A 13,127-nucleotide genomic window follows, 5' to 3' on the forward strand; every position below is an offset into this window, starting at 1 on the left:
ATTCCCGGCTACGTATTCCCGGCAGTACTCGAGCGTTTGACCTAATGGGGCTCATCCCACGTGGACTTTTTCTTAGCCCTTTAATGGTCGGCGTTTTCCAAAGGCCACCAATCCGCTACAGACTGGTTGGTTAATGGCGGCCTCTCCTGCCAATCGCCCCTCAGAAGCAGAATCCCGTCGCCCAATAGCGATGCGCTGGTGGGTGGGTCTAGCAGTTGCGCGGTGACAGGGCGCTCTGGCGCGCCCCATTGGCTGGATCAAACCCAAGCGGCCCTCTGATTGGCCAGCGCTGCCGGAGAGTTACAATTCAAACGCGGGCGGCCGGGCCCGCAGCCCTGCAGTTGCAGTCGTGTTCTCCGAGTTCCTGTCTCCCTGCCGGCTCTGCCCGATGGCCTCCCAGAACCGCGATCCAGCCGCCGCCAGCGTCGCCGCCGCCCGTAAAGGAGCCGAGCCCAGCGGGGGTGCCGCCCGTGGCCCCGTGGGCAAGAGGTGAGTGGGGCGGAGGTCACACCCTCCGGGCCTGGTACGCCCTGGGCTGTGGGGCCGAAAGCGAAGACTTCCGGGACCGCTACCTCCTGCTGGAGCGAGTGAGATCTAGAAGGTGGAGGGACACGCCAGGCGCTTGGGGCGCTCTTTAGAGACCCTCCCGACGGAGGAAAGAAGGGGTTGTCATGTTGCCAGGATCCTTCGCGTCTGAGCGAAGATGAAGATGCACCGAGGACCCTTGGTGGCTGGGCGGGGCGGGGCGGGGGGTGGAGGAGGGGAGGAATTAAGATCCGGCACCGAGACAGACGCCGGAGGAGCAGTAGGGGTTAAGAACACGCCAGAACTGTCCTACGGGAGCCTGGAATTAGGGAGGGTGAGGACTCACTAAGACCCTCCTATGGAAATGGGGGTGAGTGTGTCCGCAGCTGAATCTGACCTCCCAGGGTAGGGAGTGCCCCCATGACAGTTGCTGCAGAGAGATTAGGGTGGGAGGAGATGCCCCCGCTGGAGGCCTGGCCCATCCAGACTCCTAGGTGACCCCGAATGCTCTTTTTGCAGGCTACAGCAGGAGCTGATGACTCTCATGGTGAGTGACTACCTGTCCAGATCCCCAGCCATTTGGTCCACCCTCCTACCTTCCACTCATTTATCAGTAGCCTCTTTTCTTCCATCAGGCTCTTTGCTAGACATGGAGGTAAAAAGATGAGTCCAGTTTTCTCTCTTCTAGGATGAAGTTAATACACTCACCTACACCTTTTCTTCCAGCAGTCCCTACTCCCAACCCCATCTCTCCACAATGAAGTTTTCTCTAAAATACAATTCCCAGAAGCCATACAGGCCGTCCCCTGTCCTGCCTGGCCCTACTTCCCTGCCCTAAGATTTACCCACATCCAACTCTCCACCCTTAGTCCTGTCATACCTTGGAATGGTTCCTTCCTAGATGACCTTGTCTACATTAACCCTGAATATTCAACTCAAGTCCTTCAGTGCCCGTATTGTATGTTGCGTATCTCCCTAGTCTGTGAATAGTGTCTGGGTTTTGTACATAACAGACACTCAATAGCATGCTGAATTGAATTCCCAGCAACCAACAAGATTATGGGTACATAATCCCAATACTCCTCCCAGAGGGGCATATTCAGCCCCGAGAATCTAATCACGTCCTCAGAGAAGCCTATCAATTTGGTCTGGTTGCTTTATTTTGAATCAAAATATGATGAGATTAAGGGAAAGGGGTTCACCCATTGACCCCCTTTGCTATTCCCAAAAGTGTACTCTGCAGCCCAGCAAGTGTTGTTTCCTCCCCAGATGTCTGGAGACAAAGGAATTTCTGCCTTCCCTGAATCAGACAACCTTTTCAAATGGGTGGGGACCATCCATGGAGCAGCTGGCACGGTAAGTGTAGTGGTGGTGACTTTGCTGGGTCTGGGGAGAGGTAGGAGGTGAGATCCAAGTGCCAGGTCTGCTTCAAGTCTTTAGCCTGGCAGGACACTCCCCTGTGTCTGTTCTGCTCTGAGCCTATAGCCTTGGCCTCTCCCTCTGTTCAATAAGAGGGTGGGTTTAAAGCAGGGCTCTCCATCTTAGCTGCCTACAGTGGGCAGAGAGCAAGGAAAAGAATGGAGGACAACTGAGAACTTTGGCCAATGGAAGGGCGCAAGTCGCAAGACGGTAGCTTCCCGTTGCCACACATCTACTTTAAGATAAGACAGAAATCTAGATCCAAGTCCAAAATCTCCTAATTTTTACGTGTTGGCAACTAATAATTTAATTGGACTAAAACACAGCTGTGGGAGCCCTCAGGGTGCCAATTTACAACCCTTAGACCAAAGGATCACTGATGTCTCCCAGATAAGAGAGAAAGCACGAAAACCAGTGGAAGACTTTGTCTTCTGTCAAGTCCCAGACAAACGCAAAGGTCCTGGCAAGCCCCATATGTGGGGCTTGGGTTGGGATATGAGGCTCAGGGTGGGGAAGCTTACTCCCCGCCTCTGCTTCTCCAACACCAGGTGTACGAAGACCTGAGGTATAAGCTCTCCCTGGAGTTCCCCAGCGGCTACCCGTACAACGCGCCCACGGTGAAGTTCCTCACGCCCTGCTACCACCCCAACGTGGACACCCAGGGTAACATCTGCCTAGACATCCTGAAGGACAAGTGGTCCGCCCTGTATGATGTCAGGACCATCCTGCTCTCCATCCAGAGCCTACTAGGAGGTAACTTCTGAGACCGGCCCCTCCTCTGCAACCTGGGAACCTGTCAGGACTCCCCGGGCCAGCCTCTTCTACGCCCTGACCATTTTCCTTTTCTCTCCCCACAGAACCCAACATTGATAGCCCTTTGAACACACATGCTGCTGAGCTCTGGAAAAACCCCACAGGTGGGTCCTTTGTCCTTCTCTGGCACAGGGTGATCCCTCCCCAACCTTCAAAGGCGCCCTCTAACAAAAGGATCCGGGTGACTTGGGAGTGTGTCCTGAGGGCTGGGTTTGGGGGGTTGGGGGGTTGTCAAGCCAGGTAACGCAGTTCTGCCTCTGCCCTGGTGTTTCTGGTCTGCTTGTTTGCTATAAAATCAGAAAATTAACCGTAATGTGGAAAGCATTACTGTAGGTTGAGAGGCTTTTTAAGTACACGTCGAAAAGACTTGTGCAAATGACTTGCCACTAAGTCTTCCCAGTCTCACTGGAAGCAGGGCCCGTCCGGGAGACCTGACCTGGTGAGCAGCAGAGGGGGAGTCTGTTGTGCTGGAACTCCTCTGCCCCGCCCCTCTCCCCCAAACTTCTCCTCCCCTGGTCAAGCTGCCCTCCTGCCCACTTTAACTCCTGTCCCCATCGCTCACCAAGAGTTGCCTGTTCTCTTCCAGCCTTTAAGAAGTACCTGCAAGAAACCTACTCAAAGCAAGTCTCCAGCCAAGAGCCCTGACCCGGGCTGCCCAGCTTCTCCTTGTGTGGTCTTTTTATTTTTTCCTTAGATGTCTGTCTGTCATTTCCCTGATTTCTGTATACAACCCTGTATCTTAAGCTGTGGTGTCATTTTTGTTTTGTTTCTGTTTTTTAAGTTAAGTCTCTGGTTGAGCCCTTGTGATGAATATAGTAAATAAATGCATTTGGTTTGGTTTGGTTTTTTACAAGGTGTCGCCTTGTAGTTGCCCTAGGGTTGGAAGTGCCACGCTTAGCATCTGGGCTCTTGCCCAGGGAGGAGAAGCAGCTGATAGGCTGTAGGGCCGAGCCAGTGAGGTGACTAGAATTTGTTCCCTTGTGACCTTAGTTATTTTATGACTCTGCATCTGTTTCCTTGTCCGTAAGATAGGTGTCACCATAATGCCTATTTCTGTGGAGTTGTGACATGCACCAGGAATGTTAGTGAATATTGGAGCTGCCCCAGCTGTGTTGCAGATGAGGCTGAACCAGACCTTAGGCTGAAACCACTATGGATGTGGAAAGAGAGAGAGTTGGTGGGGGAGGGAGGTCGGGATGAGGAGGTTAGGAAGGGGAGGACCAGCCATCTACTTTCTGACAGTAGATGTTCTGGCCCTGAAAAAGGGGAAAGAAGGCACAGATTCCCCTACAGCAGGCCCAGGGTCTGAGGAGACAGCCAGGGAAAGCCCCTTCCTTGTTGGATCCCTCAGGGCTGAGCTCTTGACTCATTTGTCCAGGGTCCCCCATAGATGGCTCCACACTCCAAGAGGGCACGTTCACCTCCTGGTCCATCTCCACCAGCAATTCCTCCAGTTGCTGCACCCACTGGCCCAGGCCCCCAGCCCCTGGAACCATCTTTCCACTAGCCCCAACCTTTGGGACCCTGGGAGGAAACCCCTGGACTGACCAGCTGGGTCCCAGCCAGGGGAAGAGCAGGCTGAGGTGATGGGCCCAGCTCAGGTCCTGCAGGAAGATCTCCAAGGTGGACAAACAGCACCAGGTGTGCAGAGAGGAGGTTAACTGTTAACAGCCTGGTGAGCAATGCTGGCTGCCCAGGTTATGACACTGAGTGGGCATGGAGAGGAGGGATGCAATGGTAAGGAGATAGGAAGAAAGCAGCAGGGCACAGGACGTAAATTAGAGGGGGAAAATGAGCTCCAGAATTCCTGACTTGGGCCCCATCCCTTAGGGTACCATCCCTAAGACAGGGACACAGGAGAACATGATGGAGGGGAGGGGAGTTATGAGTTCAGGGCAAGGTTATTTTGAAGCACTCAGGACATCCAGGTAGAACCGTCAACAGGTAGATGGTTTCACAGTTAAGAGCCTTGCTCCTGTCTCCACCACAGAGCGATATCATCTAGGTTTTTGTCTGTGTGCCTGGGCGCTTCACCTCACTATACCTTAGTGTCCTCGACTGTAAGATGGAGACAATGACAGCGTCTGCCCCTGGGGTCATGTGAATGAATGAGACAATGCCTGCATGACATGGGGCACAGCACACAGTGGGCACTCAACAGTGATGATTACTAAACTCCAGCACCGAGTCTGGCTGGAAATACAGTCTGGGAAACATGAATGGGACAAGGAAGGAAGAAGAGATCATGAAGGCGTTGGAGAGGAAGGGCTGTCCCAATGAGGAACAGTAGAGGTCAATGTTTCAAGATGATGATAATGATGCTGATAGCATTTATTAAATGCTGACTATGTGCCTGGCTCTGTTCTAAGCACTTTGCACACATTAACTCTTTCTCACAACCCTGTGAGGTGAGTACTATCACCACCCCCATTTTACAGATTAGGAAACTGAGTGGTTTGTCACCAGCAGTGAGGATTCAAACTCAGGAGCCCGACTCCGAAGCTAAGCCACCGCTGCACTTAGTTAGCTTTGATCTGACACCTGCTATAACTGAGTTGTGTACAAAGAGCCACGGGAGCCAGGAGTGCAGCCACTGGGGGCAAGGATCACAGGAGGAGAAGACGGTATCTATGCTGGCGCCTGGTGTCTTGGAGATGGTATGTGAGCTGGGTTGAAGGATTTGCCAGGCTTATCAGAAGAGAAAGGGCATTGGAAGGAGGGAGAACAGCATGTGCAAAGGCCCAAAGGCTTGAAAGCGCACCCCACATAAAGAGCAGGAATGACAGATTGCCCAATGTGACTGGAGGCTGGGAGGGGATGGGTGGCTGGGAATTGTGGGAAGCGAGTGAGAAAGGGAGGAAAAGGAATTTGGATTTGATTCTAAATGCAATAGGGAGCCTTGAAGGACTTTCAACAGAGGAGTGGCCAGGTCAGATTTCCTCTTAGATCATGCTGATGGCCCTCTGTTGAGCGCATTGGACTGAAGACAGGGCAACCAGGCGTTGATCCAGGGTCCATGAGGTCAGAACCTCCTTTCGGGCTGTGTGCCCCAACCCTCCCCCCCATCGCGAGTACGGAGCACCTATACGTTCTCAGAAGAACAGACCAAGTAGAATAGGTCAAGCAGGAATAATACTGCCTGGGGTAGATGGACCCACTCCCTCCATCCCCAGCCTGGTAGCCAGCGGACAAGACCCAAAGGCTCCAGAAAGCACGGACCGTGGGGCAGGGAAGAGGCCTTACCCCTACCTCCCCCGGGTTCCAGCCTCCTGCCGCCCCCTGACCCTACCCGCCGTCCCAGGCACCCTCCGCGAGCCGCCGATTCACCCTGCCTCGGTTCGAAGCCCCGCGCGGCCTCCCTCCTCCAGCGCCAGGCGCCACCGCAGCCGGTCGGCCGAGGTGCCCACGCCCAGCGCCAGCTGCCGGCAGCCCACCGCGAACCAGCCGAGTGCGTCGAGCGCCGCCTGGCACTCGGTGATCGCGGGGTCCGGCTCCTGGGACCCGGCGCCCTTTCGCAACCCGCTGCTCAGGTCGCCTTTCCTTGGAGGAGGCGGGGGGCGCTCTAGTGGCGCCAGCAGGGCTGGCGCCCTGGACGGCGGCCCAGCCAGGCGACCCCTGAGACCTGCTCCCTCGGGGCTCCCCTCACTCAGGCCAGTCGCTTTGCAATGTTTGCTTTTATTCCTTCTAGACACAGACCCAGAAGGGGTCGCGCCCCCCTCCCGAGGTGGAGAATGGGAGCCGGCGGGGCAGCGCCCCTCACGCCAGGAAGACGCGCAGTCTGGCGGAGGCGAGGGCCGGCTTCTTACTGCACGCCCTCCATCATCTTCAGGAACTCTGCGGGGAGGGGGGGTGGAGAGACGGTCAGGGGGGTCTCTCGGAACGGACGCGGAGGCCTGTGCCAGGGGCGCAGCGCAGGGGCGAGTGAGACCTGGCCCGGGCTCCAGCCACGCAAAGGTGGTCTTTTGTCACTAAGTGATAAATTACACAACAGGAGCTGCCTGCTCCCCCGCGGGACGTGGGGAGGAACTTGGTCCAGCCCGGCCCGCAAGGCTAAGGACACCGGCGTGGGTGCCGGCGGCACGAGTGCCACGTCCTGGGCGCTCCCGCGTGACTTGGTCCCCGCTCCCCATGCTCCCGCGGCCCTCACCGTCGAAGTCAATGCGGCCATCGTTGTTCTTGTCTCCATCTTTCATCAGGGATTCGAGCTCCTCGTCTGTCACGTGCTCCCCGGAAGCCCTGAAGATCTCAGCCAGCTCCTCGGCATCGATGTAGCCGTCTGCGTTCCTTCGGGGCGGATGGACCGGGCAGGCAGGGGTGAGGTGCCCTGTCCACGCCCGACGCCCTCTTGTGCACCCCCACCCGGAAAGAACGTTCGGGCCCTGCCGGCCAGACTCGGACTACTCGGCGCCTTCCCTGGCTCCCAGACCCCCCGCATGCACCTGTCGAAGATGCGGAAACACTCGGCCAGCTCCTCCTCGCTCTTCCCCTTCGCGTCCTCTTTCATCTGGCGCACCATCATGACCAAGAACTCCTCGAAGTCGATGGTGCCGCTGCCTGAGGGGAGCAGTGGTGAGTGAGCCTGCGCCCTGGACGGCCGCCTCTCCCGGCCATCATCCCACCTCTCCCTCGAGGGCTCCTCGCTCACCGTCCTCATCCACCTCCTCGATGATGGCGTCCAGCTCCTCCTTGGTGGGTGTCTGGCCCAGCATCCTCATCACCGTGCCCAACTCCTTGACGCTGATGTCCCCACCACCATCAGCGTCAAACATGTCAAAGGCGGCCTTGAACTCTGAGAGAGGCAAAGGAGGGCAGAGAGCTGAGGTGAGCCTGGCTGACTGTCAGCCTCACATCTACCCTCCCACCCTGCTCAGACCCCAGACATTCCCCAGCACACAGCTGCCCACATCCAGCCCGCCTGCCCCCACTCACCAGCGATCATCTCCTCGCTGAGGTAGGACCGGGCCTCAGCCTGCTGGTCTGTCTGTAGAAGACAGAGTCAGAAAGCAGAAGGGGCAGCCGCAGAGCATTCTTGTCTTAACCCTGTTCTCTCCATCCCTACTTCTGGGAGTGCCCTGTGGTCCTCCGAAGAACCACTCCACCTTGCCACACCTTCTGTGTGCCCCACAGCACCCCGATTTTGAAGAATTAGGAAACACAGATTACGCCTAAGACCTCTCACTTGCCAATCGGTCAAGTCAGGAACCCCCAGTAACCTTGGGCAAGTCACTTAATGTACATCATCTCTTAGCAGCAGCTTCTCAGGGATGAGAGGAAATCAGGGATGTGAACAGGCTCTATAAAGTGCCAGCACCATTCCAGCGTGACTTTGCAGTTCTCCTGGTTCCTAATGGTGCTCTTTTAATAGGTGCTCAATAAACGTTTGTCCTCAAATAATAATGCAACACAAAGTTATTGCACACCTACTAAGTGTCAAGCCATAGTCTGGGCACTGGGACCCTCAAGAAGAGTCAGGCACGTCATCCCTCCCATCCGAGAACTTGCAGGGACAGAGGTTTTAAGCTTCCTCCTAATGATTCAGTCATTGGAGTAAACATCGCTCATGCTGGGCAGAAGGTGATAGAGGCCTTATGGGGATGAAAATAAGATTTCTATGGGGGTTTCCAGTTCCAACCAAGCCAAGCCATGTGGGTAGGGGGCTTTGGACTGAAGCCAGTGGTAAGGAAGGGCTGAGGCCTCCAAGGAGTGCTTCAGCCAGCTGGCCACTGGTCCTCCTCCTTGTCCTCCTCCCTCCACCCCTCCTCCCCCACTCCTTGCCTGTGCCAGGAGGGCAGGCTATTTTTAGTCCGGCATGGGCAACAGCAGCTGGCCTCCGGGATCTAGTTACTCCTTGAAGTGAAGTGGGGAGGGGAATCTCAGAGGAAAATGACAGCCCCAAATCAGAACCCCTCTCTGGGAGGCTGGAGTCTCTCTAACTCTGGTCTCTCATCTTCTGCCCCTTCTCATCACCCTCGGAGCTCTTGGGGCCCTGCACCTGAGCTAGCTCGAGGCTCTGCAGGCCTCCCATCTTCCAGAGAAGCCATTCTTCTCTCACTGGCAGTAGGAAGGTCTGGCCAGGCTTCTAGCCCATCCCTCCCACTGGTTTGCTGGGTGACTCACTCTGTTCCTTGGGGTCGCCATCTCCACCATGCTAAGGAAGACACAAGCTAAGAGCCCCTCACAGTTCTATGATGGACATTGCTGGAAGTCTCAGAAGGTCTGCAGGGAATCGGCAAGCCTTGAGGATCAATGCCTGGAACATCCCAGCCCTCCCCTTCCAAGAGAAGGTCAAGGCCTTCTTCCCAGGCTTCCTCCAAGACACCTGGGTTGCAGGAACCTTCATGTTCCATCTTCAAATGCCCAAGTTACTGCCCCACAGCACTCCCAGATATGGCCTGAAAGAGGCCCAGAAGTATTGCAACGAGCAAAGGAATGAAGTCCCTTCTTGTCCTTACCATGGTTGCTAGTCCCAGGGACTCCTCTGCTGCAGGTCACCTCCTCTGCTCTCCAGCACCCAAAGATGCCTTGGCTCGCTCCAGCCCCTGGGATTTGTAGGGACACCCTCTCTTCCCACCTCCCTGCTCCCCAGGACTGGATACCCTGGCCAATCAGATCCTGGGGTCAGCAAGCCCCCTCCCAGAGTCCTAGCCTATTACCTAATTTAGCCAAGGGCCCTTGCAGAGAAATTGAAACCTCTGAGCAGGTGGCAGGCCTTGACGTCCCAGATTCTTGTGAGGAGAACCTGCGCTGCTCCACCTCCTTAGCGAGGCCCCCCCACCCCCCGCCAGGAAGCACACTTGCTCCGAGATGGGTCAGGACAATCAGAATAGAGAAAAATGAGGCAGCATAGTGGAAAGGGAAGAGCACAAGCCTAACCCAAAGATCCAAGTGCCAAAACCCAAGATCCAAGTCCTGTCTCTGCAAGCTGTGCAACCTTGGGCAGGTGGCAATGTCACTCTGAGCTTCAGTCTCCTTATCTGTGAGATGGGGATAGTCATAACCTCCCTCACTGAGAAACTGTGGTCAGCGGAGCCCAGGTGTAAGTCACCTATCTTGTACCAGCTACATAGGGTTGGTGCTTGGCAAGTGGAATGTCCTGTCTTGGGACTATGGTAAGAGGCAGTGGACAGGAGGAGGGGAAAGAGACAGCCACAGTTATTGAAGCTCTATGACGTGCCACACACTGTGCTAAGCATTTTAACCACATGATCTCATCTAGGATTCATCCTATGAGGTAGCAACTATTATTATTCCCTTTTTCCTGGGGAGATTTGTAAATCATAAAGATCTATAGTTGTGTTGACGATTCTTATTAATCCTGACTGAGGGGAATTTGGAACAGACAGCCCTCAGGGGACTTGTCCAGAAGGAGAAGTGTTTGAAGGGGTCCAGGAGACAGGGTGTGCATTTCGAGGAGAAATAAACATTGAAAGCAGATTCATGGGGCCAGCCCAGTGGCCGGTCCGCTTCGTGTGCTCCACTTCAGAGGCCCAGGGTTTGTGGGTTCACATCCTGGGCACAGACCTACACACACCGCTCATCAAGCCAAGCCGTAGTGGAATCCTGCATACAAAATAAAGGAAGACTGGCACGGATGTTAGCTCAGCAACAATCTTCCTCAAGCCAAAAAGGGAAGATTGGCAACAGATATTAGGGCCAATCTTCCTCACCAAAAAAAAAAAAAAGAAAAAGAAAGCAAGCAGATTCTTCTCACAAGCTGCTTAACTTCTCCAGGGAACAGGTGTTTGGGATTCGCTTTTGGGGGGAGGAGAGACCAGGTGAAGGTTCTCTGAGAAGGAAGGGGCAGCTAGCTCCTTGTTAGAGCTTGGTGAAGAAGTCTGGAGGAGCTCAGCTGCCATCGGGACAGTGAAGGGGTGGGAAGATCAAGTCAAGTCTAAAGGGAGCCCAGCCTGAGAGTCCACAGGGTCCAGGCTGGGTGTTGGGGAAGTAGGCAACATTCATGGACATCGGCTAAGTCAACAGTAAGAGCACTAAGATGACTGAGGACAGAGTCTGGGGCCAGTGAAAGGGGGCTGGACACCAAGGAAGGCAGATGGACAGTGGCAACTGGGCTGCCCTCTTCCTCTATATATAGACATTCCCAAGGAAAGCTCAGTGGAGCCCGGCCAGGCTAAATAAGGCCTCCTCCAGCCGGGTGGAGGGCCAAGGCGCGGCGACACCCAGGGGATTCCAATTTGGACACAAACATTGGAACCACTTGATCTCTTTGGAACAGAGAGTGTAGAACTCTCAGCCATCATTCGTTCTTTCATTTATTCAAGGTCCAGACTTAGAGTGGCCACACAAGGTCCATCCCACTGACTCCTCTAGTCCCACTCCCCTTTCCTTTCCCCGTTGCATGCTGCTTTGCTCTGGTTGGACTAAAATACAGCTCCAAACACCACCCTTTGTAGCCGCCAGGAACTCCCATCTTCCCTCTCTTCACCTGCCTACTTCCCTATCAACTTTCTCAGTTTTGGGGGGGGGGGGGTGGGTTTAGGTATGCTTTTTGGTGAGGAAGATTGGCCCTGAGCTAACATCTGTTGCCAATCTTCCTCTTTTTTTTTTTTCTCCCCAAAGCCCCGGCACATAGTTGTGTATCCTCGTTGTAGGTCATTCTAGTTCTTCTATGTGGGATGCCACCACAGCATGGCTTGATGAGCGGTATGTAGGTCCACACCCAAGATCCGAACCAGCGAACTGGGCCACTGGGCCACGGAAGCAGAGCGTGAAAACTTAACCACTCGGTCCTGGGGCTGGCCCCCCTTTCTCAGATTTAACAACACTTCCTCCAGGATCCTCCTCCCCTACACCCAGACCAAAGGAGTCTGAGGTGGTCTCCAGTAGTTTCCTCAACCATAGCACTAAGCATGCCACATGATCTTGATTTGTTCTGAGTTTCACAGACCAGAGACCATATCCTGTTTACCACTGAATTCCACAGCACCCAGCACTCAGCACTCAGCTAGTAAGTGTCCAATAAATATGGTGTTCTTGTAAGAATCACTGAACTGAATGGCATCTGGTTCAGTATAAGGAGGAACTTCCTAACAGTCATGGTTGAACAATAATGGGAACAGGCATCCTCATGAGGTAATGAGCTCCCTGTCACTGAATGTATGCAAGCAGGAATTTGATGACCATCTCTCAGGGAGGCTGTAGGGAGATATCCAGACAAAGTCTAAGAGTAGTGGAAAATACAAGACATCAGGAGATCTCCTAGTTCTGGCCCTGTTTGTATGAGCTAGGGTAAGCCTCTTCCCCTGACTGAGCCTCAGGCTACCCATCTGTAAAATGGAAGTGTGAGACCAGACTTCTGAGAGACCCTTATGCTGTGACAACCCATGGTTTTAGGAACATCTGCTTTGTACCCAGACTTGTGAGGCATATGCCAAAGGACAAGTTAATATTCAGCTAGTGTTTGAGTGAATGTTGAATGAATGAATGAATGAATGGAGTGTTTCTCTTTTGCCCCAACACCCTGCTGGTAAGCTGAATGAAGAGTAGTTAGAGCTTTAAAATTACAGATCTGGCCTTAAATCTCAGCTCCCCTATTTCCTAGCTGTGGATTTTGCAAAAGTCAATAGGCCTGTTTTTTCATCTTGAAAATGGATCATTATTGTTCAACGACACCCTCCTTCCAGGGCTGTTGTGAGGGTGCGATGCGACCCCATTTAAAATGCCTAGAACAGGATGTAGAACACAGTGGAGCTTTAAGAAATGAGAGCCCCACCCCTTCAGCACATGGCGGGGCAGGAAGTGTGTTTTCTGTTCCAAGCTATTTCCCCCACCCCTCTCTCCTGTGCCATTCTAAAAGGGTAGGAGCTACTGACAGAGAGATTTTATTTGTTATATTGTTAACTAGCAATATCTGTCCAGCTAGGGACTGACACCTAGGCCTTCCGACAAAGCGACCATAAATTCTTCTTGACCTACTGCGGCCCTCCAGAGACCTTGCTGAGATTACCAGGCCTGCGGCGTGGGAAAAGAACAAGAGGCAGAGATCAGGAGACCTGGGCTGCAAGGACCCACTCTCAGAAACCTTTGGCAAGCTTTGTGACTTTGGGCAAGTAACTCAGCCTCTCTGAGTCTCAGTTTCAACATTTGCCTACATCCTATGTGTGAGGCTCAAATGAGATTGAACTCTGTATGAGCGAACTCTGAATGAGTGAACGCTGGAGAAACAATAATCGTTATGTAACTGATCAGCCCCCGCAGCCCCCTCTCTGTGCCAGGCACTGGACTAGGATCCTTACAAGAGCTGCAAATTTAATACTAATATTAATTGTTCCTATTTTATATGTGAGAAAACCTAAGCCCAGCGAGGTCACATTCTAACCCAGATCACATATTTTCTGGCCTCAGTTTCCTCA

General features: G+C 53.8%; 2 protein-coding genes across 4 annotated transcripts; one reads left to right on the plus strand and one right to left on the minus strand.

Moving 5' to 3' along the window:
- Positions 1–213: 213 nt before the first annotated feature.
- On the plus strand, positions 214–3,585 carry UBE2C (ubiquitin conjugating enzyme E2 C). Of its 2 annotated transcripts, none has more exons than XM_001503308.7 (6): positions 214–489; positions 1,045–1,072; positions 1,795–1,881; positions 2,493–2,697; positions 2,802–2,861; positions 3,344–3,585. In XM_001503308.7, the coding sequence occupies exons 1-6, from the start codon at positions 389–391 to the stop codon at positions 3,400–3,402; spliced, it is 540 nt and encodes a 179-aa protein (XP_001503358.2). In that variant the 5' UTR covers positions 214–388; the 3' UTR covers positions 3,403–3,585. The 2 variants fall into 2 exon arrangements, with proteins under 2 accessions (XP_001503358.2, XP_070103283.1); XM_070247182.1 differs by lacking the exon at positions 214–489 and adding an exon at positions 764–895.
- Positions 3,586–6,412: 2,827 nt separating this feature from the next.
- Positions 6,413–10,929, minus strand: TNNC2 (troponin C2, fast skeletal type). 2 transcript variants are annotated; one of them, XM_001917593.6, is made up of 7 exons: positions 9,210–10,929; positions 8,875–8,973; positions 7,687–7,738; positions 7,403–7,546; positions 7,197–7,311; positions 6,905–7,041; positions 6,413–6,591 (listed from the first exon to the last, which is right to left on the minus strand). In XM_001917593.6, exons 2-7 carry the CDS (start codon positions 8,902–8,904, stop codon positions 6,560–6,562), a joined length of 510 nt encoding a protein of 169 aa, XP_001917628.3. In that variant the 5' UTR covers positions 8,905–8,973; positions 9,210–10,929; the 3' UTR covers positions 6,413–6,559. The 2 variants fall into 2 exon arrangements, with proteins under 2 accessions (XP_001917628.3, XP_005604726.1); XM_005604669.4 differs by lacking the exon at positions 8,875–8,973 and having other exon boundaries at positions 9,210–9,887.
- Positions 10,930–13,127: the final 2,198 nt, after the last annotated feature.

The sequence above is a fragment of the Equus caballus genome, chromosome 22 (assembly GCF_041296265.1).
Source record: "Equus caballus isolate H_3958 breed thoroughbred chromosome 22, TB-T2T, whole genome shotgun sequence".
NCBI lineage: Eukaryota > Metazoa > Chordata > Mammalia > Perissodactyla > Equidae > Equus > Equus caballus.